The 23,172-nt window shown below is 43.4% G+C and overlaps 1 protein-coding gene across 1 annotated transcript in view; it reads right to left on the bottom strand.

Annotated features, from left to right (window-relative positions):
- Positions 1-23,172, bottom strand: part of LOC136646447 (collagen alpha-1(IX) chain-like) — a 76,937-nt gene that overhangs the window by 47,549 nt on the left and 6,216 nt on the right. The window contains exons 5-12 of the mRNA XM_066622704.1: positions 18,354-18,750; positions 8,406-8,489; positions 7,849-7,869; positions 4,779-4,853; positions 2,895-2,930; positions 2,725-2,787; positions 1,075-1,128; positions 825-860 (exon numbers count right to left, since the gene is read on the bottom strand). Of these exons, the coding sequence (XP_066478801.1) occupies positions 825-860; positions 1,075-1,128; positions 2,725-2,787; positions 2,895-2,930; positions 4,779-4,853; positions 7,849-7,869; positions 8,406-8,489; positions 18,354-18,750 (766 nt within the window). The remainder of the gene's footprint in view (positions 1-824; positions 861-1,074; positions 1,129-2,724; positions 2,788-2,894; positions 2,931-4,778; positions 4,854-7,848; positions 7,870-8,405; positions 8,490-18,353; positions 18,751-23,172) is intronic.

The following is a 23,172-nucleotide window of genomic DNA, read 5'->3' on the forward strand; positions in this document are numbered from 1 at the left end:
GGCTGTGTATTCTGGGTTGTCTGGTATGGAAGGAGGTCCATCATGGGGGTGACACGCTGACTCCTGCAATGGTTGACACAAACCCTAGTGATGCCACTGCCCTGAACCACCCCAGCCCAGCCCTATCCCTGTCCTCCGCCAAACTGCCCTTGACTTACGGATGATGGAGCAGGTTTGTGCCTGTGCGGGGCCTCCAGCCCTTTGCACAGGCATGCCTGGCCTAAAGAATGGCAGAGCAGCTTTTGCACCATCGGCTTGGGACTTACATTAATATATAAATATTTGAAATAAATCAGAAGATGGACAGAAGTTGAGATCCCAAGAAGCCCATGTGTGAGCAGAAAGTGCTTCTTCATGCAGGGGGGAAGTGTCATCAATTGTCCTTTCCAACTACAGCCCTATACGATGTGTTGAATCCCCTTTAGAGTCCTCTAAACTTTTCAGGAATCACAAGGGGCTGCAGTGGGAATGGAAGGCCAGAAAAACCCACTGCAGAACTCCACCAATGGCCCTTTGGGTCCCAGGCAGAGGACTGTATTATGCCTACGTAAGAAATTGCTTTCTACTCTTAAATACTAGAGACTTTTAAAGGCCAGTTCTCCAGATTATATTATAAATGCTGGAACGACTGTAAGCAATTAAATCTAATTTCAAGATTTCAGTTCTACTTTCTGTACTCTTCTGTTATTTTAGATTCACTGTAAACTCCCTTAGGCATTCTGAAAGAAGATGGTTTCTCCCGGCCTTTTTTTTATCATTCTAGTAAAAAAGCAATTTATAGAATTGATTTTTAAATAGATACCATATAAAAATCTATTACTTACAGGAAGTCCACGGCCTCCAGGCAACCCAGGTTCACCCTGCAAAAAATATTCTATATTATTTTTAAGGGACAAAAAACAAGGAGGCAGTGAAAGAAGCGACTTTTTATTTTTAAAGAAGGGTGTGGCAGTACCCAGTTCTCAAATACAGTAATACAACCCTGCATCAACAGCAAGTAAAATGTCTGGCTATGCACAGAAGTCCAGAAGATGAGAAAATGCAAGAAAACCTAATAATGGCTTTCAGTCTTACCTTTTGTCCTTTTGGACCAGCTCGGCCTGGTGATCCATCAGGGCCTGTAAGTCCCTTAGAAAACAAGGTACATATTTTAAGTGTGATAATAATCACCTTTTTGCTCTCTAGAAGAAACTGGTAAAAAAATTTTGCAAATATGTTTTATCTTGTTTTTAAATTATGTTTTAAATCTACGTTTTTAACCATTGTTGTAAGCCACCTTGGGTCCCTGTGGGGAGAAAGGCGGGATATAAATAAATAAATAAATAAATAAATAAATAAATAAATAAATAAATAATAGTGTGTGTGAGAGAGAGAAATTTGTTCTGTTCAAGGCCTGCAGCTGTTTGCCACTAAGTTCTGAGGGTCCATCATCTCACTCAGTCTTGTCCATGCTGATTGGAAGGCAGCTTTCTAGAGTTTCAGTGGGGGGGGGGGGTGCACTTGCTGGAGAAGCCACAAACTGAGCCTGGGACTGTGTATACCGAGCAAGTGATCCAGCACAAAGCTGAACTACAATCTCTCCATAAACCAATGACTCCCTCCCTTAAAAAAAAAAAGATTTGATGTTCTCATCTCTTTTTATCATAGAGTCATTAAGTGCTTTCTCAGTCTCAAAGCTGATCCCTGCCCCACCATCTATAGAGCTACATGCCAGCATAAAGTTTGAACTAGTTGTCCAATTAATTTAAATTTACCTATACCTCAACTAAATAGTTGGCAACCTTCAGTCCCGAAAGACTATGGTATCGCGCTCTGAATGGTGGTTCTGGCACAGCGTCTAGTGTGGCTGAAAAGGCCGATTCGGGAGTGACAATCCCTTCCACACCGGGAGCAACTGCAGTCTGTCCCTGGTCTGTCTCCCTGGCTATGGGCCTTCCTTCTTTGCCTCTTTGCCTCAGTCTGTTGGCCAAGTGTCTCTTCAAACTGGGAAAGGCCACGCTGCACAGCCTGCAACTAATTTACTGTGACCAAGGCATGAATTTGGCCATTAGTGCTCCTTTCAAAAATTGCAAACCCACATGAAAATAAAGCAGGAAAAAAAATGTTTTACAAAAAATGTAAATGAAAAACCAAGAAAACCCCTCTGAAGAAGAATCTTATTGCCTTGCTTCTTTTCTTGGGGAGGTGAAGCCACACAAAAACATGGCTTGCTAGGTGCATATCCTGTGACCCATCCTCTGGGAAACCAATGATAGGAGCTTCAAAACTGCCAATGGTCAGGAAGAGGAGCACAAAGACTAGAAACAGGGCCAGGTGCTGTGGCAACCAAACTATGGATTCCTGCTATGCAATACTGCCCAGCCTCACTAACCTCCTTCCTAATGGTCTCCCCTGTCTTGCCATTTCTTGCTTACTGTATGCTCCCCCAGCAAGAAGAGCCGTTGCAGTGCACACAATTCCTTTGCTATCTGAATCCAAGAGAACTGTGGATAGAAAGAACCCTCCCTAGGGAATAGAGGTCAGCAGCTCATACACTCAGCCAGTTCAGTTCCCGCTGGCTTCACTCCAGAAGGACACTTTAACTCCTTAGAAACATCCCGTTTCAAATTGTGTTCTACAGCTAAGGGCATGGGTCGCAATCACCACCACAGACCTTTCAAATATGTTGTTGTATCTCATGGGCAATGGCTCTGCCTACTTCAAAAGGAGTGAAATTCTACTCACATCAGCTCCTGGTACTCCTGGCAATCCAGAGACACCTGGTTTACCTGGTTCACCATCTGGACCCTGCAGCAATAAATTAAATGCAGAAAGGAGAAGCAGGCATTGCTGATACTGTATTCTCATCACAGATTCAGTCCTATTCTTTGACCAAAACATGCAAAGCCACTTACCGGAGAGCCTGGGGGCCCATTGGGACCTCTGTCTCCCTAGTGAAAGAGGAGAGGGAAAAGTAAAATGTGCTTTAAGTCTTGCAGTAACATTCAGAATTCTACTTGTAAAATACTAATTCAGTCATTGTAAGGAGAAATCCTAATGCTCTTTGTTGTGCGTGCGCACACGCACACACACACACACACGCACGCACGCACGTACGCACACATGCGCACTTACATGCATAGAACTATGCACTCCCATGGTGCCCCACCCAGGCCTGGTCCAAGCCAAAATGGCACCAAACTGGTCCAAGCCAAGTTTGGTCCACCTCTTTTTTCTTCTCCTTCTAGCAACGCCGCTCATCATCACTTCCTCCTCATCTCTGCCACTGCCTGCCACTTCCTCTAAACTGGCTGGGTAAGAGGAACTTGGAAACAAAGCCTCTTTCACTCCCAGCATCCTACCCACCTGGCTAGTTTAAAAGAAGCAGCAGCAAGAAGATTGTGAACAGGATTGCAACAGCTACTACCTCTTCCTGAAGTTCCACTGCCACAATCTTCAGCAGTGGCACTACAGGAGGAGACAAGTCATTCCCCCCAACCCTCTACAAACTTGCTCTCCTTGGCGTTCTTCCTCTCAGTTCTCCCCCTCCCCCACTCCACTGATTGAAGCTTCATCTAGCCTATAGGAGGGGTCGGCCCTGCCTCCACCCACCCCTGCTGAGCACTGGGTACTACCACCATCATCAGTACTGAGGCTGCAAGTGTCAGTCAGGCTTGGTGGGCCCTTCAATGGGCATGAACCCAAGTCAGTGCCCACTTGACCAACCCCTGTACTCACACATACCTACAAAAATGTACATGCAGGGTTACTAATGAATTAATAGTTCCATATTATTCCTGTTGCATGTTATAACAACAACTGAGGTTCAAATGCACGGGCACAACAGGCAGGACCTTTTCAGTGGCACCAGTATGCCCTCCCTAGAGAGAACTACATGGCTGCATTACTATACGCATTCTGGTGCCATGTGAAGGACTGGGTCTTTAAAACAGTATTTTGGGAATAGTGCATTAATTATATGGCTGTATTATTTCATTTTAATATTATATTATTTCTGTTCTGTTAGATACCTTGAGCTTCCAAAATTAGGAGGGAGGAGGAAGTGGGATGGAAATTTTGAATAAATCAATACATCTGACACAAACCCATTGGATTTCTTTTTTTTCCAAAATATGTATATTTTACGTAAAAATGAAACGCACAAACGATAAAGACAAAACATTGAGAACCTCAATTCATACTCATTCTATTTCTATACTAATAGCACGCGCACACACTCATACCCAACACATTACCATTACACTATCTTCCTTCCTCCCCCAGGAAAACTTGTCATCGTATCAACATAGTGAATCACTTATCTCATCATTATCATTCCAGAACATTTCAAATGTTACTTATACAAACTAACCCTTTTCATTTCCATGGCAGATTATAAATATTAATCTCACATAAACCCTTTCACAAATGAGAACAATTCCTCTTCACTTTTAATACACACGTAATATATAAAGTTTAGTTCATGCCAATAGCTAAAGATAAAATTAGCTATAAAGATAAAGTTTAGTTCATGCCAATAGCCCATGTAATACATGACTTGGAATAAACACCTAGGATTCTTGGTAGGATTCATCAGTAAATAATTTCTACAGCAGATTAAAAAGGTACTATGACAAAGTGCCAAACTCAAGTGTCACACATTAAATACAATATTCAATACAATACATTAAATACTCAGAAGGACAGCAAGGTCATTGTATATGACTACGTGGAGGAATTTCAAAAGTGCTGGCTTGTGACACACTGCACAGTTGAAGGTATACCTAAAAAACACTTACGTCTATGCCATCAATGCCAGGAACTCCTGCGGGACCTGGAGGGCCACGGGGGCCCTGTGGACCTGGGGGGCCTCTCTAGCAAGAAACAAAAGAGCATTTAGACAGCGGAAGAGATTACTTTGGACATCATGCCACATAGAGGGAAAAGGAGGAGAAAATTGGGAGCTGGAACCAAAGGAAACCATGGAAACTTCTGAAAGAAAGCATCCATGGCCTGAGTTCTGTTATTCTCCTGATGTACCAGATAACTGCCATTGTACCAGTTAATTGTATTTCTTCTTTGATTAAAGCCCCAATCCTATCCAACTTTCCAGCACCGATGCAGCCTTGCCAACAGGGCTCCTCATGGTAAGGGAATATTTGTTCCCTTACCTTAGGGCTGTACTGCAGCTGTGTCAGAACTGGAAAATCAGTTAGGACTGGGCCCTAAGACTCTCGAAGCTCTGCTCTGATCGTCTTTCCTTATTTAATTCACAAAACATGATACTATGGCACAGAACAATGCAATGCTGTTGTGCCCATTTATGTGGCAAACTGTATGCAAAGAGAGACAGAACACTTTGGGGCAATACTTGGTGGTAGGGAGGATATAGGCTTAATAGACTTTACATTTTCAGAAATTCTGGAGAAGAAAGGAGGCCTTTCCCCAACAGTGATTGATAAAATAGTAAAATGCAATGAAATAACACCCTTTGGATCAGGAGTTCAGGTGTTCACCAACTTTCTTCCTTTGCAAAATCCATAATTGCTGAAAGTTAGCTGACCTCTGTAAATAAGCACCACCTTTCACCATGTTCTGCATAACTAGAATTCTCATTATACCTAAGTATCCAGATATATCTTCTGAAAGACTTGCATAAGGAAGAAGGTTTTCAAACACTCCCCACTGTGTCTCTCTGAAAAATGGTTTTCCCTGTTAAACTTTTCTAAAAATACACCATGTTGGCTTTAAAAAAAAAAAAAAATCTCTATCCCATCCAAAAACACTATGTCCTTGTGAAACTCCACGGTGTGCCAAGTGAGCAATTCTTCAAAAATAAGTTTGGAGAGTGACCTCAAGTTCTACAACACATGCTGCTGCTTTCTTTTTATGACTAAATTCCAGCTGCCAGGCAAGGTTAACATCACAATAGGTGCTTTGTGGAGTAAGCCTCTGCCAGGCCCCTTTCTCTGCCCTCACACTTCTCAGAGAGGTGAGCCACTGACACCGACTGCGATTTTCAGGAGAACCTATTCTCCCATCTCACTTGCAGGCTGTGAGAAGAACTCCAACTCTAGCAATAATTATTGGGTTTCCTGCCCTCTCCACCAGCTTTCTCAAAAGAGTCATTTTTCTTCTAACAGGTTGTAGAAAAAAAAGCCATCTTCGCCTGTAGCATAAACGATTGCACAGCACAATAAACCACTTTGTCTCTTGGGCATCACAGTACCTTTTCATTCCCCCCCCCCCCCCCCGTGTTGCTTGTTTTTCTTGCTTCTGACAAAGCAGGCACTATCTATGGAGGTCCATGCTGCAATAAGTGTATTAGCCTTCAGGGTGTCATGGGGACCCTTCACTGGTTCTGCTACAACAAACTAGGAAGTTGCTCTTTTGGACTTTATTATTTCAGCCCCAAAATGAGAGCATTCAGTTGTTGCATTACAGGTTGTTCAAAAGGAAGGTGTTTTTTTTTTCTTATTGTACAGCATAGCACTTAAGGTGCTGCCTTAGAGCCCAATCCTATCCAACTTTCCAGCACTGGTGCAGCTGCAATGCAGCCCCAAGGTAAGGGAACAAATGTTCCCTTGCCTTGAGGAGGCTTTGTGACTGCCTCCCCACCACAGGATGCAGCAGCGCAAGTCCCATTGGCACGGCTGCACTGGCACTGGAAAATTGGATAGGATTGGGCCCTTATAGAGCACCAGACAACTGGCTCTCCTAGACTACTATGATCAACTCTAATTAGAATGAAGTAGCTCTGCAAAGACTAAGTAGGGGCCCATCGCATTCCAAGTTGCTTCAATGCAGCCACTGAGGACTCAAACTGAGATCTTCTTCATGCAAAGTATATGTCATACAACTGCAAAGACCCTTTCCTACATTACAGCTATAGAAAACAAGGTGTTTATTCCTAGAAAACTTGGCATCTTCACAAGACACTGTAACATGAACCTAGTGTTGCAGAAGTTTCCTGTCTCTTGAGAGTCTGGTTTGATGGGCCAATTTGGCATAACAATAACTGTATAATTCCTTGTGTATATATATTTATACTGTATTTTAATTACTATGAGCTATCTTGTGGATTCTTTTAAATGAAACAGTAGAATATATATATTTCTAATAAACCCATCACTACCACTAAATTACAATAGCAAACAACAACAACAATAATAATAGTGTTATACGCTACTTATGTTAATCCAGTATAGCTATCCTCTCCTGTTTCCACAATCATTACATGAATTAGAATCTCACTGTGCATAAACATTAATGGTAAGTCCAATTCTGACAATTAATTCAGTGTTTAATTCCACTGACTGAGCTTATTTCAGCAGGGTTGTTTAAGCAAGGGTAACAAAGGGAAACAAAACCCAAAAAAATGGGAACACATGAAGTATTAGGTATTTTTCCCTAATGATCATTTGCAATGAACTGAATGGAAAGATTTTATAAATCAAAACTTTCTGTTCAAAGCAGGAGAGGTGCAAGGGGGGGGGAAATATTCAACCATTTGGTGCTTAGAAACTTTATATAGGCCAGAAATATACACACTTTGGAGTGTGACGACACAGAAGTTGAATGATGCCCTCCCCCCACCACTTCCTTCTGCCTTGCAGGATTAAACTAAAGGTCCATCTCACCAAGCACAATGTCTCCAACAGAGTAAAGCCAAATGCCCAGGAAGCTCACAAGCAGGGAGATGCGTTATATTTTCTGACATAAAAACATCATTGCCAATGTACACATGATAGGGCCCCTGAGTGCCAACCCAAAAGGGAAGAAAGGTGCATAGAAGTTGGAGCAGAGCCAGGAGCATGCGAGAACACTTCACTGGCTGTGCTAAGCGAGCATCCTATCTTTAAAACTTACCCTGACGATTGTTTGGCTTATCTGAAAAGAACAAGAGAAAGTCAGGCAAAACTTACTTGAGACAGGCAAAGGCAAATGACTTGCAGGAAAACCCCTAGGAGGCAGGAAAACCCCTTGCCTGGCAGAGAGCTAGCCATGGACACCCCTCCAAATGCCGCAGATGAATTTTAGATGTAAAAAAATCACCCCCAGAAAGAATCATCCAGAAGCCCTAGAAAGATGCAGCCTGCAGTAGGCACAGTTCCTTCTGCTAATGAATGGCAGTAGAGGAGGGTAAGGGGGAGTTGAGGAAACCTGATGGCTACAAAGGAGGGATTGAATAACATCAGCTCCTTAACCCTTTGCCCTGCAGCTTCTACCAGGCACCTCTGCAGAAATGTTTGCCTTGATCTATGGTATGAACATAATAATTAGGCAATGAAAGTTCCCAGCTCAACCAGATGTTTTGTCAGTGTCCACTTTAGCAACTTTAGAAACACGTTACCCACCCCCAAATGCACGAAATATGTTCCCCACTTGCACGAAAACAAAGCACTAATTTTTAGCTATTTTCTTACCGAACTTCTGGCAGTAAGTTCACTGCAAGTTTCTCTTTGGGGTCGTAGAGGATCACAATGAATCAGCATCCACTGGATCTCAAACTAGGAGTAGAGACAAAAATACACAAGTGCTTACTTTATTGGCAGAAGTTAATCTTTAGGTAGTGATTCAGCAACAGGACTATTCTAATTGTCTGACCATGGCATATTTGAAAGAGCTGGGTGATCACTTCTTTGATTTCAAGTCTGCCCTCTCTTTATCTAAATCAGGAGTGTCCAAACTCTTTGGCAAGAGGGCCACATCATTTCTCTGACCATGTTCCGGGCCAGGGAAAAAAAGAATTAATTTACATTTCAAATTTGAATAAATTTACATAGATGAACATATGAGAGATGGAACTTATATGAATGAATGAAGGTCTCGAGATAGCTCAAGGCCTATAAAAGACCTTGTGCAAAGAAAGGCTGGCCTTTCTTTTGCTGCTGCTTCTGCTTCATAAATGTGAAACAGCAAGAGGTGGAGGAAGCCCTTGGCCCACAGCATGCACAAGAGGTCAAACAGTCGGCCCTCATTCTGAGAGTAGTTGTGTCGGACCAGTGAGGGCTCCAGAGGGCCAGAGGCTCATTGGAGACTGGGGGCTCCCCGTGGGCCAGATTGGGGGTAGGCATTAATGGGGTAGGCATTAATGGGGCATTAATGGGGGTAGGCATTAATGCTTGCCATTTGTGTTTTCTGAGAAACTGAGACTTGCTTCCAACAGAAAGCCATTTCATATTGTGCTATTCTCCATGACGACTAATAGGCAGAAATTTTTTTGTTTTGTTTAGCATTACCACCCAGGTCCAATTTCACCTCCCTACAGAATACATAATTTACAGTAAGGGGGGGGGAGACAAGTCTGTCCTTCAAACACTGCAATAAACAGCATATTTGTGCAGCATATAAATATGCATGTATGTACTCTCTCCCTGCCCCCAAAATTCTTAGAATCTGAATGTCAAACATTTTCTACCATCAGTTGCACTCTCTGTTGGTAGAGGTGTTCTTAATTTTTTTCCCCTTCAGATTTTGTTTTTTCGCAAGGAAGAAAAGTGCAGAAAGCAGTGTTATATGTTTTTATTCCAAGGCCACATTTTTTATAAATTATAATTATATTGCTTTAAAAGTGTATTGTTGTTGGCAACCTTCAGTCTCGAAAGACTATGGTATCACGCTCTGAATGGTGGTTCTGGAACAGCGTCTATTGTGGCTGAAAAGGCCGATTCGGGAGTGACAATCCCTTCCACACCGGGAGCAAGTGCAGTCTGTCCCTGGTCTGTCTCCCTGGCTATGGGCCTTCCTTCTTTGCCTCTTTGCCTCAGTCTGTTGGCCAAGTGTCTCTTCAAACTGGGAAAGGCCATGCTGCACGGCCTGCCTCCAAGCGGGCCACTCAGAGGCCAGGGTTTCCCACCTGTTGAGGTCCACTCCTAAGGCCTTCAGATCCCTCTTGCAGATGTTCTTGTATCGCAGCTGTGGTCTACCTGTAGGGCGCTTTCCTTGCACGAGTTCTCCATAGAGGAGATCCTTTGGGATCCGCCCATCATCCATTCTCACAACATGACCGAGCCAACACAGGCGTCTCTGTTTCAGCAGTGCATACATGCTAGGGATTCCAGCTCGTTCCAGGACTGTGTTGTTTGGAACTTTGTCCTGCCAGGTGATGCCGAGGATGCGTCGGAGGCAGTGCATGTGGAAAGTGTTCAGTTTCCTCTCCTGTTGTGAGCGAAGAGTCCATGGCTCGCTGCAGTACAGAAGTGTACTCAGGACGCAAGCTCTGTAGACCTGGATCTTGGTATGTTCCGTCAGCTTCTTGTTGGACCAGACTCTCTTTGTGAGTCTAGAAAATGTGGTAGCTGCTTACCGATGCGCTTGTTTAGCTCGGTATCGAGAGAAAGAGTGTCGGAGATCGTTGAGCCAAGGTACACAAAGTCATGGACAACCTCAAGTTCATGCGCAGAGGTGAGTCCACATCCTGAACCATGACCTGTGTTTTCTTCAGGCTGATTGTCAGTCCAAAATCTTGGCAGGCCTTGCTAAAACGATCCATGAGCTGCTGGAGGTCTTTGGCAGAGTGGGTAGTGACAGCTGCATCGTCGGCAAAGAAGAAGTAACGCAGAAATTTCAGCTGGACTTTGGACTTTGCTCTCAGTCTGGAGAGGTTGAAGAGCTTTCCATCTGATCTGGTCTGGAGATAGATGTCTTCTGTTGCGGTTCCAAAGGCCTGCTTCAGCAGGACAGCGAAGAAAATCCCAAACAAGGTTGGCGCAAGAACACAGCCCTGCTTCACTCCACTTTGGATGTCAAAGGGGTCTGATATGGAGCCATCAAAGACAACAGTGCCCTTCATGTCCTTGTGGAAAGATCTGATGATGCTGAGGAGCCTGGGTGGACATCTGATCTTGGGGAGAATCTTGAAGAGGCCGTCTCTGCTGACCAGGTTGAAAGCCTTCATGAGATCTATGAAGGCTATAAAAAGTGGCTGTCGTTGTTCCCTGCATTTCTCCTGCAGTTGTCTAAGGGAGAATACCATATCAGTGGTGGACCTGTTGGCTCGGAATCCACACTGCGATTCTGGATAGACGCTCTCTGCAAGTACCTGGAGCCTCTTTAGTGCAACTCAGGCAAACAGCTTTCCTACAACGCTAAGGAGAGAGATGCCACGGTAGATGTTGCAGTCACCCATCACCTTTGTTCTTGTACAGCGTGATGATGTTTGCATCCCTCATGTCTTGAGGTACTCTACCTTCTCTCCAGCAAAGACAGAGGAAGTCTTTATAATAAAAGTGTATTAGGTAGATAATAAATAAATAATAAAATAAATAAATGATAATAATAAATTATTATTTATTTATATTATTTTTATTTATAAATTTATTTATATTAAATTTATAAATAAATTTATTATTTATATAAAAATAAATAAATAATAAAAGTGTATTAGGTAGATGATATAGATGTTATAGTGTCAGCAGATGCAGCCACAATCATTACCCATGCATCCCCGCTCCATCCAACCCATTATTTATCTGTTTGTTTGTTTTGCAGCATTTCCAGTTTTTTGTTCTTTTTTTTTTTTTTTTTACAGATTTGGGGGTTTTATTATTATTATTTACAATAATGAGAAGTGTAGAAAGCTGTGTTAAATGTTTTTATTCTATTATCACCAAAGAAAGAAAGAAAGAAAGAAAGAAAGAAAGAAAGAAAGAAAGAAAGAAAGAAAGAAAGAAAGAAAGAAAACTAGCTAGCTAGCTAGCTAGCTAGCTAGCTAGCTCCTCTCCCTATTGGAGAATCTGCCAGTGGACTTCATTGGTTATGTTGCCATCTAGTGGGTGATGCAGCTGAGTTCAAGGATGTCTACAGTTCTTACACTATTTCCAATAAGAAGATAATCTGGCCAGGTTTCTTCCTTTATATGAAAAGATCTGTGGTCTCTGAAACAGTGGTAATGGTTTTCAAGTAAACCAATCAGTATGGTTAATGGACCTGAGCGCAATGTCTGCAGTTTTCACCCGATTTATCCTGGGGAGTAGTCCTGTTTATAAACCTCAGAGAATGAATAAGAAGGGCTCAGCAGAAGAGAACAGTAAGAAAAAGGCTGTCGTTGCAAGCAAAGTCTTCCGAAGCACATGGCCAATAACTGCTGTAAATCAACCACTCATTTAAGCCAGAGTCCTTGGCTATATGCCAGCAGAGTTCCATTAAGGTCAGTTCATGTATGAGTTTAATCGAAGTGCAACAACAGAATAGAGCAATTCCCTTCAACTGCAGACAGGCAATAAGAATTTTAATGGAGAAAGCAATAGCACTTAAACTACATAGACAATCCAGTACTAAAGGGAGTACTTTAGCTACAGGAGCCAGCAGGGCTATGCCTTGCTACATTTAAAGTGGAATTCAATTGAGACAGACAATCCAGCACTGCTCCTGCTTGTTGTTTCAATAGTAAAAGAGGCCTCTAATTCCCAATATTTCCCTGTAGACACTGTGCTGAAGAAGCAAGAGACTCTTGACACTCCACCTCTTTGCTGTTCCCTGCCTCACCTGCTGAATCTTGGATGAACCATATAAATCAGGCCATTCAATCACACAGTGAAGAAGAATTATCTTCCCCTTCTGCTGCATCTAAAGTGGAATCCAGTTGAGACCCCTGAACTCAAAAGCCTGCCATTCGTTCCATTAAGGAAGCTGGCAGAATCATGGACACATTTGCCTGTTTATCTGGTCAGCACAACCACAGTTTTCTATACCAAGTCAAATGGCATCAATAATTTTTCCCAAGCTATTTCTTCAATGGGGTGACCTAGATTAATTTCAGATACATGCGCACGCACTCACATGTGCAATCATGTTTTGATTCTACTCCCTCAACGGACCATAGAATTGCAATAGCCACTAGTGACTTACTCCCAGAGAAAGCGTGATAATTTGTTTCACACTTATAGGTCTGCATCACATCAATCCATAAGGTCAGTCAAAATTGCTACTATTCTTTTAGGAATGTGGAACTGAAGCCAAGATGAGCAATGTGCCCACCTCTACCCAGCAAGCCCATGGCAGAACTTGTATCTGAACGGTGGTTGTCCCAGGTCCAAGTCCTTCACTAGGCTTATTCAGCGAAGTCACCCTCCTGCATTCACTGAACATGAGGAGGGAACGGGAAATTACTAGCTCGATGTGCCCCTGTCCTGATGTATCCACTGGCCATGCCTCCCAGGTGTCCTTGCATTCAGTGTTTGAAGTGTAGGTGGTTGGCAACCTTCAGTCTCGAAAGACTATGGTATAAGCCTACAGCACCCAGTATTCCCAGGCGGTCTCCCATCCAAGTACTAACCAGGCCTGACCCTGCTTAGCTTCCAAGATCAGGCATATGCAGGGTAACAGTGACATTTTCAGCACTGCCCTTTGCAGACAGGCAGTGGACATGCCAATGGTCAAAGGGTATGGCCAGCAGGCACTTCAAGATGGGAGGCATGGTTAGCCAGTACACCTCCATGCCCCTACTTCAAATATTCAATGACTGTGGGAGTGTAACTTTGGAATTGGATTCCTGCATTCACTGATACACACTAGCTCATGATTCCTGTTTCGAACAAGAAAACAGAAGGGAACAAAAGGCAACAGTATAGCTAAATAACTCTCCTAATCTACCCTGTGCAACTAATTCATCTCTGTGTCTTGTGAATCAATACAGACTCCTTTTCCAATGAAAACTGGTTCAGAGTAGTTAAACTTTCTTTAACGTCTATTAACCTGTGAAAGAATGCCTGGCGGATCTAATAAATCATTGTTTAATCCAAGTTGTATACATTTCCTGCTTCCAATAATAGGGTTAAAATGATAGGTAAGCACACCTAATAAACTGGGCACCTTTTAAATAAACAAGATATAATGCTGTAACCAAGTTTAAATACATGCTCATATCCATCTCTCTCTCTTCTCTAGTCTTTCCCTTCCCACCCTCCATTTTTTTCTCCATTAATATTCCACTTCAGTCTGTTTTAGACTATAAGCTTCTTGAGATTTTGAAATTCTGTCAAGTGTAGCGATTTTACACTAGGAGGCAAACTTTCAACTAAAGGGCTAGTTTAGGCAATACTTTCTCACCTGGACCAACCCACTCGTTTCAAGTTATGTGTGCTCACGGTGTGCACATTTCTTGTCTCATCCTCTCACACAATGGGTGAATTTGGGCAATTTACTTTTAAAGTAGGTTTAATGGTGCATATAGAGGAGAGGTTTTGACGAACGGTCCCACCCACAATCAAAGAAACTGGCCCAGGATAACCCGGTCGTGAGGGAATGGGCCAGGGCATGTGCAAGTCATGAATACACACATCTTTTAAAGTGTGGGACTGGATCAGGTGGAAAAGTATTGTCCAAACCAGCCAGTGTTGTAGAGGAGGATGACAGGGGTGGAGCACCACTTCTTCTTTAGGGAGAGTAGTGATGTCACCAGCTAAATTCCACATGAAAGATGTGCCTTAAGCTGAACCTTGTTTCTCTCTGCCTTCTCACTGAGTGATTGCCCTGAAAACCTATGGAGTAGCCAATCACCATCAGAGTATACAATCTACTATTCTTATACAAGAAGCAGACACTGCTTCTCTGCTTTTAGCTTCCTCTCCTGCCAATGTGGTGCTGTTGGTTCTATTCATTTTCAACCTATAGTTCTTTCAAAGCTACATATTATGTCCATAGTCCAACATAGATCTACAAATGCTCATTGAACTTGATGACCAGGCTTTGTTGATCTGCCGACAAAGTTGTTGGGCTCACTCAAGGTTCTAAGCTGGCCCAGTGCAATGTTTGGCCCTAGTAGACCATATTACACACTGGTTTCTGAAACTGAAGGGAGTTTCAAAAATAGTCTGCCATGTGGCTTTGGTACACTGGTTGTTGATTGGATAAAATCTGACTAGAACACCTGTGGGCTCACGCAACTAATTTCAAGTAATGGAATCCCACGTGTTTTTCCTCGGTGGACAGGAAAGCAGCTAGAGGTGATGGGAGCACAAATACAGGAAAGGAATGATTTAAGCAGCTCCTCCATGTTTTGACAGCAGCATTTGAGATTAAGAAAAGTTAATAAGGAAGCAAAATCACACAAGTGCATGTTTCATGTAGTTTGACCTTGATGGACCCAGCAATTCCCATCAGACCCTATTATTTTTTTGAGAAAGGCAGATAAGAGTGGATAAGGAGAATGGCATAGGCTAATGGGTTCTGAGCTGTCTGTGACAGATCAGGAGAGAGATCTTGGGGTGGTGGTGGACAGGTTGATGAAACTGTCGACCCAATGTGCGGTGGCAGTGAAGAAGGCCAATTCTATGCTTGGGATCGTTAGGAAAGGTATTGAGAACAAAACAGCTAATATTATAATGCCGTTGTACAAATCGATGGTAAGGCCACACCTGGAGTATTGTGTCCAGTTCTGGTCGCCGCATTTCAAAAAAGACATAGTGGAAATGGAAAAGGTGCAAAAGAGAGCAACTAAGATGATTACTGGGCTGGGGCACCTTCCTTATGAGGAAAGGCTACGGCGTTTGGGCCTCTTCAGCCTAGAAAAGAGGCGCCTGAGGGGGGACATGATTGAGACATACAAAATTATGCACGGAAAGGACAGAGTGGATAGAGAGATGCTCTTTACACTCTCACATAACACCAGAACCAGGGGACATCCACGAAAATTGAGTGTTGGGAGAGTTAGAACAGACAAAAGAAAATATTTCCTTACTCAGCGTGTGGTTGGTCTGTGGAACTCCTTGCCACAGGATGTGGTGATGGTGACTGGCCTGGACGCCTTTAAAAGGGGATTGGACAAGTTTCTGGAGGAGAAGTCCATTACGGGGTACAAGCCATGATGTGTATGTGCAACCTCCTGATTTTAGAAATGGGCTATGTCAGAATGCCAGATGCAAGGGAGGGCACCAGATTGAGGTCTCTTGTTATCAGGTGTGCTCCCTGGGGCATTTGGTGGGCCGCTGTGAGATACAGGAAGCTGACTAGATGGGCCTATGGCCTGATCCAGTGGGGCTGTTCTTATGTTCTTATGACTACTAGAAAGTTGCAAATCAAGTTAATCCAAAGGAAGTACATTGCAAAACTAGCAGCGTGGTGTATACTGAAGGTGGATGATTAAACAAAAAGGGTTTTCCAGAATGAGCCTCAAAATGCCATGCACGTATTCTTTAATGCCTCTCTTGTCTTTCTTTGACACAAAACTTATTACATTATTGGAAATAAAGTGCAGCATGACTCATTATTTTAAGAGAGTAGAAAAAGAACTTTCGCAAGTGTGTAAAAGCCTACACAAAGATGTATCAGGTACAAATTATATTCTGTCCATCACAGACTGAAAGCACTTCACACTTTCTTTACGTACTTCACACCAATCACAATTCATCTCTGAAAATAAATAAGCTCACTGCACAGTGTCACAGTTGATGTTCCTACAATCCAACTTTCTCGGCAGAAAAGGACTGGAGAAAGGTCTTCAGAAATTATTATTAGCAGAACCACTCAGCGGTCAGTTTTCCTGTACAAAGGAAATGCACTGGAGTTGTGATGACACAGGCAACGTGTCAGGACTACAGATGAAAATTCCAAAACTCTGGCTCCACCAAAGTATATATTCAAAATAAGGCAGTGGATTGATTTTTTAAATGTCTCCTTTTGAATAACCAGGAGGCCATATTCCATGTTCACGTTGTAAGCATTCTGGAAGGTGAACTGTGCTTTTCATATCAGGGTAATGCTGTTTTCACTATGAAGCTTTGGAATAAAGTGAACTTTAGAACTAAATAGAAAAATAAATACTCCAACCAACATAAATCACTAGGGCTGCAATCCTATCCACTCTTACCTGGGAGTAAGTCCCTTTGACTATAACGAGATATGCATAGGATTGGTCTCTAAGATCCCAGTCATGAATACCTTGTTGCCCAGGACTGCAGCAGTGCCAAAATGGTGACTGCTGCATCCTGTGGGTGCCAAGGCTACTGCCGGGGTCTTCTCGGGGTAAGGGAGCATCATGCCACAGCACCACCAATGGGTCTCCTTGGCTCTGCGCCCACATTTCAGTGGGCACAGAGCTGAGCAGACATGTCAGGTCACTTGGCTTGGGAGGGTGGTTAGGATGCAGTAGCAGACGCTGTAGCTGTGTTCATTCCCTCCGAGTTCAATCCTCCCCTCCCTCTGTCCTGTTCTGCCCACTACCCACCTCCTCCTGCCCTGAGAAGTCTTACCACTGGCCAGTGCTGGGGGAGCACCAGCTGGCCATCCACATGATGCTGAGGCTCAGTGCCTACTGCTGCTGGTTCAGCACCAGTGCTTCCTCTTACCTCGGTGCCGTAAGCATACCTTATGGCACATTTATAACAGTTAGAGCCAATGGTATGCAAATATGGGCCTCAGAATCAAGCCCTAAGATGTCATTAAGAGCACAATTAATTTTGATAAGCTGTTAACTATAGTTTAGTCCAAAAGATGATCATGTTCAATGGTAATGTGTAAAGGGTCAGGGAATTTTAATTCTGCTTTGTTCCAAATTAAGGTGAAGCCATGCAAAATCTTCACTCAGATATTAAATCCAACATTCATTTTAGTCTCAACTATTAAATAACTTCTTGCTTTTGGAACACTTTCCCCTGTTGTATAACTGTTTTTGTAAGGTTCCATACAAGCACTGTTCCAAACGTTTTTATATAGTAAGATTGTGATTCTTTACAGTACAATCCTATCCCATATGACAGTGGTTCCGGGAGCTGCTGTAAGTCTTTAGGGGGAAAAGGAAATGCAATGATCGCAAACTGGAAGTGGGTTGCAATCTTTATTGTTAGATTTTATGAGGCTTGGGGAACCCTGTGGGGGTGTCCGCAGGGTTCCCCGCACCCCCTCCCCAAGGCTAATGCAAGCTCAGGTAAGTGTAAAAATGCCCCTGAAAGCCATGAGCATGGTCATCCTGATCGCATTGCTGCATTCCCCCCTACCTATCCCTTAAGGGCACAGAGAAAGCCTCTCTGGCTGTTGCAATGCCACGGTTTGAGAACCTCTGCCATATGAGCATGTCTACACAGAAGTAAATTGCATTCTGTTCAGTTGAGCTTATGCAGGATTCCAGTCTTCAGCTTCTTAGAAAATCATCCCTTTCCAAAGTCAAAACTAAAGAACTTCTTAGAACATAAGAACCTCCCACTTGATCAGGCCAAAGGCCCATCTGGTCCAGCTTCCTGTATCTCACAGTGGCCCACCAAATGCCTCAGGGAGCAAAAGACAAGAGACAGCAACAACAGGAGGTCTCTTATTGCTCTCTTTAGGAAAAAAAAAATGATGCATGTATATGACACATTTGCAAATCTACCTCCATAAAAATATTCAAGAACAAGAAATAGCACTTCATTTATAAAGGTAAATTCTTAAAAACTTACCGGAACTGAAATTTGAGGGTTGTTTTTCAGCTTTCCCAGCGTTGTATGGCCATCAACACTGATCTTTCCCCGTGGCTTTATGGTCAATGTTTGTATCATCGTGCAGTCGATGTAAAGTGTAACACCGCGTTTTTCTATACCGACCATAACCTTGTGCCACTGGGAATCAAACAGATTTGGCAAATCCAAAAACGTTGCTGTCTGGAGACTTCCATCGGTCCCTTTATATGAGTATTCAAGTGACTTGGTTTGTCCATTAAGCTTCAGTCCAACTTGCTCTTTTTCAGAAGAGTCCAGAACCTGCCAAACGCTCCAGTATTTCTGAAGTGTGTTTCCAGACATTCGAAAAGTAGTTAGAATGGAATACTCATCAGGTAGCCCATTAGGATATAGCGACCTGCATAGGATGAAAAGAAAGCAGGCTCACTATGGTTTGGTTAGCTGGTTTGATTTAGCATTTGGTTAAACTGTTCAGATCAAAAATTAAAATCTTTCACTTGAAGGCACCAACAGCCCACACTGGTCATGCAGGCTGCAATCCTATACAGGTATCTCCCCTCCCCCCCCAAAATCCACAGACTCGGTATCCAAGATTTCAGTTATCCACAGTTCACTGCGGTCCCTCTGCACCACTTCCACCCATTACCTTCTGTTTTCTTCATTAACAAGTATCCGTGTTTCTTGCTTTTACAGATGCTACAAGAGGAAAGCAACTAGCAAGCAGGCAACCTGCATGCTAGGGAGACACAGTTAACAGAACGTTAACAGAAAAAAAGGAACTGTTCTGTTTCCTGTTAATATTCACCTACAGCGCAGTCCCAAGCTGCACAGTCCCTTGCACCTGCCCAGGAGAGTCGCAAAGTGCCATAAAGCACATTTGCACCTCCTCACGAGCAAGCCGTACCAGTGCACGGAGTTGCGGCAGCACATGGAGGCTGAGTCCAGCCTCCGTGGCAGCTTGTACAGGAAGCCTTGCATTGGACCAGCTGGGAGGAGGTGAGAAGGAGGCATTCTGGGGTGGAGGGAGGGCGGGCGGCCTCAGGGGTAGGTGGGTGGGGAGCAGGAGGCAGGGCTGGGAACTGGCAGTTATGCCAGATCCCAACCCCCATTCCCGGGGAGTTCGGAGCGGCTTCAAGCTGCTCCACTCTCCTTGGACTTGTGCCACCTCAGGAGGTGGCGCAGGTCCGAGGAGACCCATAAGGGCCAGGGTGCCTTGCCCAGGAGTAAGAGGAAAAGTTTCCCATTGCCTCTAGCTGAGCCGATTCTGGCCCCTGTCCTGCGCTGGATACAGTGCAAGCCACTTGGCTTGCCTGTTCCAGTGCAGGATAGGATTGCGCCCTTAGTGTTTCAAACCTATTCGAATCAATTCAGGACATGGTAAAAATGCAGGCTAAGTACCATTGATGATGATATGATTGATTCATTATGAGTTCTGTATATGTGCTGCCTTTAATGTCTGGGAATATATTTAGTATTACATTGCTAGCTTTTAGGCCTTGATCCCAGTTTGTCAATATCGGGAACTCACCCTCCATGTACAGCACCACCTCAAGGCATGGAAATTGTAGGTTGACTTGCATATGCTAGTATTGTATTTACATTGTGCCCTTTCTTCAAGGAGCGGTGCATTGTGGGTTTTTCCCACTTTATCCTCATAAATTCCTACCTGTAGCCATTCAGTAAGCTTCATAATGAAATGAAGATTGGAACCAAGATTTCTACAGGCCAGCACTCTACACACTGCAACATGGCAGCCATATAGAAATAAACACATGACATCATAGCCAATTGAAGCTCCTTGGAGATGGATTAGGTTATTAAAGTGAGGAATAATAACAAAATAGTAGTAAATGACAATTCACTGTGAACACAATGATTCTCAGAGCAAACATTGTCTGTGTGAGCCACACCACAGTGCTTCATCACATAATCCTTCCAGCTCATGGCAGCAGCAGGAAAATGCCCAGCAGTGCCAATTCCCAAGCTGTGGCTGTCTATGAGAAGGTGGCCATGTGCCTCCTAATGATATGTGCAGAAATCAAGCCAGACTGAATCATAGCAGCATGACAACATTTGCTTTTTTTAAGGTTTCTAGTTCTATGCCATAAGCCAAGATGGGATGAATCCTGTGCATGCCAGCGGAATGCACATGACCACCTTACTACAGATTGCCATGGCTAGACGTGAGCACATGGAAGTGGGTTTGTGAAAATTTAGTTAGTTTCATTCCTTGGGAAATCACACTTCATTTTGTCTGTAACATTATTCATGCTATATATTCTAAAGTTTGCTAAAAGATGTATCAGTGATTTTTTAAAAACTGCACTTTGAAAAGGGGGAAGATTGCTGAAACAAAACAGATAATCCTCTGATTTTTATTCTTACATTAGTTTTCAAGGTTTCCTTGGAGACATGCAAATGAGAACCGCTGAATTATCATTGAAATTTGCTTTATCCAGCAAAGGATCCTTGCCAAACTATTTGCATGCAAGAATGTTTCAGCTTAGCTCTGATGCTGCAATTACAGGCTCATAATTTTTTTATTCACTAGAATGTTTCTAATATGTCATTGCAAAGGAAGCTCTGAGGGAGAAATATGATTCATGAATCTTGGTGAAATATGAGGAGAGTGTGGGCTTCTTTTATAAGCGATACAAGGTCTCCTTCCCAGATTCTTGGCCCACTTTTATATTTTCCTAGGTACCCCTAAGCCATTTCTGGCCTATCACACTCTACCAGCCTGGGACCATAGCAACAACAACAACAGTATTTATATACTGCTTTTCAACTAAAGTTCATAACACCTACCACTCCTAGAAATTCAATGTTTTCAAACATCCAATGCTTCCTAGTTCTGGAAAGGTTACAGTATCACTTAGAGAACAACAACTTTACCCAGAGGTAGAAAAACAAAATGAAATTTCCCTAAGCATTCTTACTTCAAATACTGTATATACTTTTAAAATCTGAACCTAGGTGTTCCTCAAAAATTGTCCCTAATCAATAAATGTACGAGCACTGCCAAGGCTTCAAAGAGACACAGAAGATAGGAACTGGTGTGCTCTTGCTGCTAGTTCATGAGCATATGAACTAGCAGCAAGTCTGGCCCAAATGAGAGCCCAATCCTGAGGGCTTGTAGCACCAGCATGGAGCTCCAGCACATTTTTGGCACCTGGAGTATCAGGAGCATCAGTGCTGCCTCAGTGCCAGTCAGCACTGAGTTCAGCACTGGACAGACACCGTCCGGAGCAAGGGAAGAACTTTGGGCTGCAGTAAAGTCTTTTGGGGTGGGGGGTTCTGTGGTAAGAGAAGGACAGTGCAGGGGAGGAACCAGGGTGGGAGCAGGGTGGGACCGGCAGAGCCTTGCTATGCCCGACACAGAGGCTCTCAAGTCTGCACTGGCAAAATACTCAGTGCATACTTGAGAAGCCCTATTGCAGGACCTGGGACTTTCCCTAGGGAAATGGGAAGTCCCCTTCCCCCAAGGAAACCGTGGAGGTCCTGGCAGTGCTGCTGGATGCAGCGGTAGCCATTTTGGTGCTGCTGCACCCAATGCTGCCAAGGGATAGGATTTCAAAGCACAGCAATATTTCAAACATGCCAATACTACTCAATGACTTGCAGCTGCATGTGTGAACTTCCTCCACGGAAACATGTCCACGTGTGAGGTAATGATACAAGGTATCAATTTGAAAAGGGGAAAGGAGTAAGATCTACACTCTTTTTAAATTATTTTTGTTACTCTTTAGCAATAAAGAGAAAGGGAAAAAATTCTATGTTTTGTACAGTGAATTCAGATGCACTTCAATTTTTCCCTTGCAAAGATGCCCCGTGACATCTTCTATCAACAAATTAGTACAGCAATGGAAGGGGGGATAGCATGTGGAATACATTGTTCCTTCACCAGCGGCCTCCACAAACTTCTGCCAGGGATAATCCTGCCACTGCCATGGTTCCTCCTGCCCATTTGCTTTCCAAACAGCAGAAATGAACAGTCAGAGCAGAAATAAGTGTGGAGGAGAGGAGGGGGTGGGGAAGAGCACTGCATTCCACATACTGTGGGGATGGGATGCAGCAATATCTTGCCTCATGGCCTCAGGCACAGTGTGGGGCTTGGGATAGCCTTGCTGATTCATGTATTTGTTTGATGCACCACTTGGAAATGAGACTGCTCCTGCTAGCAAGGAAGGCTGCCTACAATCCTGTATAGCTTCCCACCTGATGAGTTTCACACCTGCTTTTCTCACTGGTCTCCTTGACCTTAGATGCAATCCATTATGGAGAATTCCAGTCACCCTTTGCAACACCCCTAACGATGAATGAATTCACATTATTACCTGAAAGTAATGCCTATGACAAACTAATTGCTTTAAAAACACAATGAATGGAATGATCCCTGCTCAGAACACCATGAGTCAGGCGAGGCTGACAGCATATACTGTGATGACATGAAAATCCATTCACTGAAGCCCACACAAATCTGTAACTCGACAGCTTTTCAGCACTAGTTTTGGTGAACAGCACTGCAATAACTTCTTACAGCCACAAGGTGGCACGAGGTTCAATTATTGCTCAAATGTGCTACATTTGTAAGGAAAGACAGTGCATTCTTTCAACCATGCCCAGACAAATTACAGGAAAGCTAACACATTTCCTGCATAACAGCTGGCTGCTGTTGTGTCCCTAATATTAAAAATAATTACATGCTTCGTATATGAATAAACGATAGTGTAGGGTGGTGAAGTATAATGGCTTTCTTAGCAGGAGCCTGTATTACTCACAAATTGGGTTAGGCAAGTTGCATAAAACATGCTCCAGG

The sequence above is a fragment of the Tiliqua scincoides genome, chromosome 1, assembly GCF_035046505.1.
Source record: "Tiliqua scincoides isolate rTilSci1 chromosome 1, rTilSci1.hap2, whole genome shotgun sequence".
NCBI classification, from domain to species: domain Eukaryota; kingdom Metazoa; phylum Chordata; class Lepidosauria; order Squamata; family Scincidae; genus Tiliqua; species Tiliqua scincoides.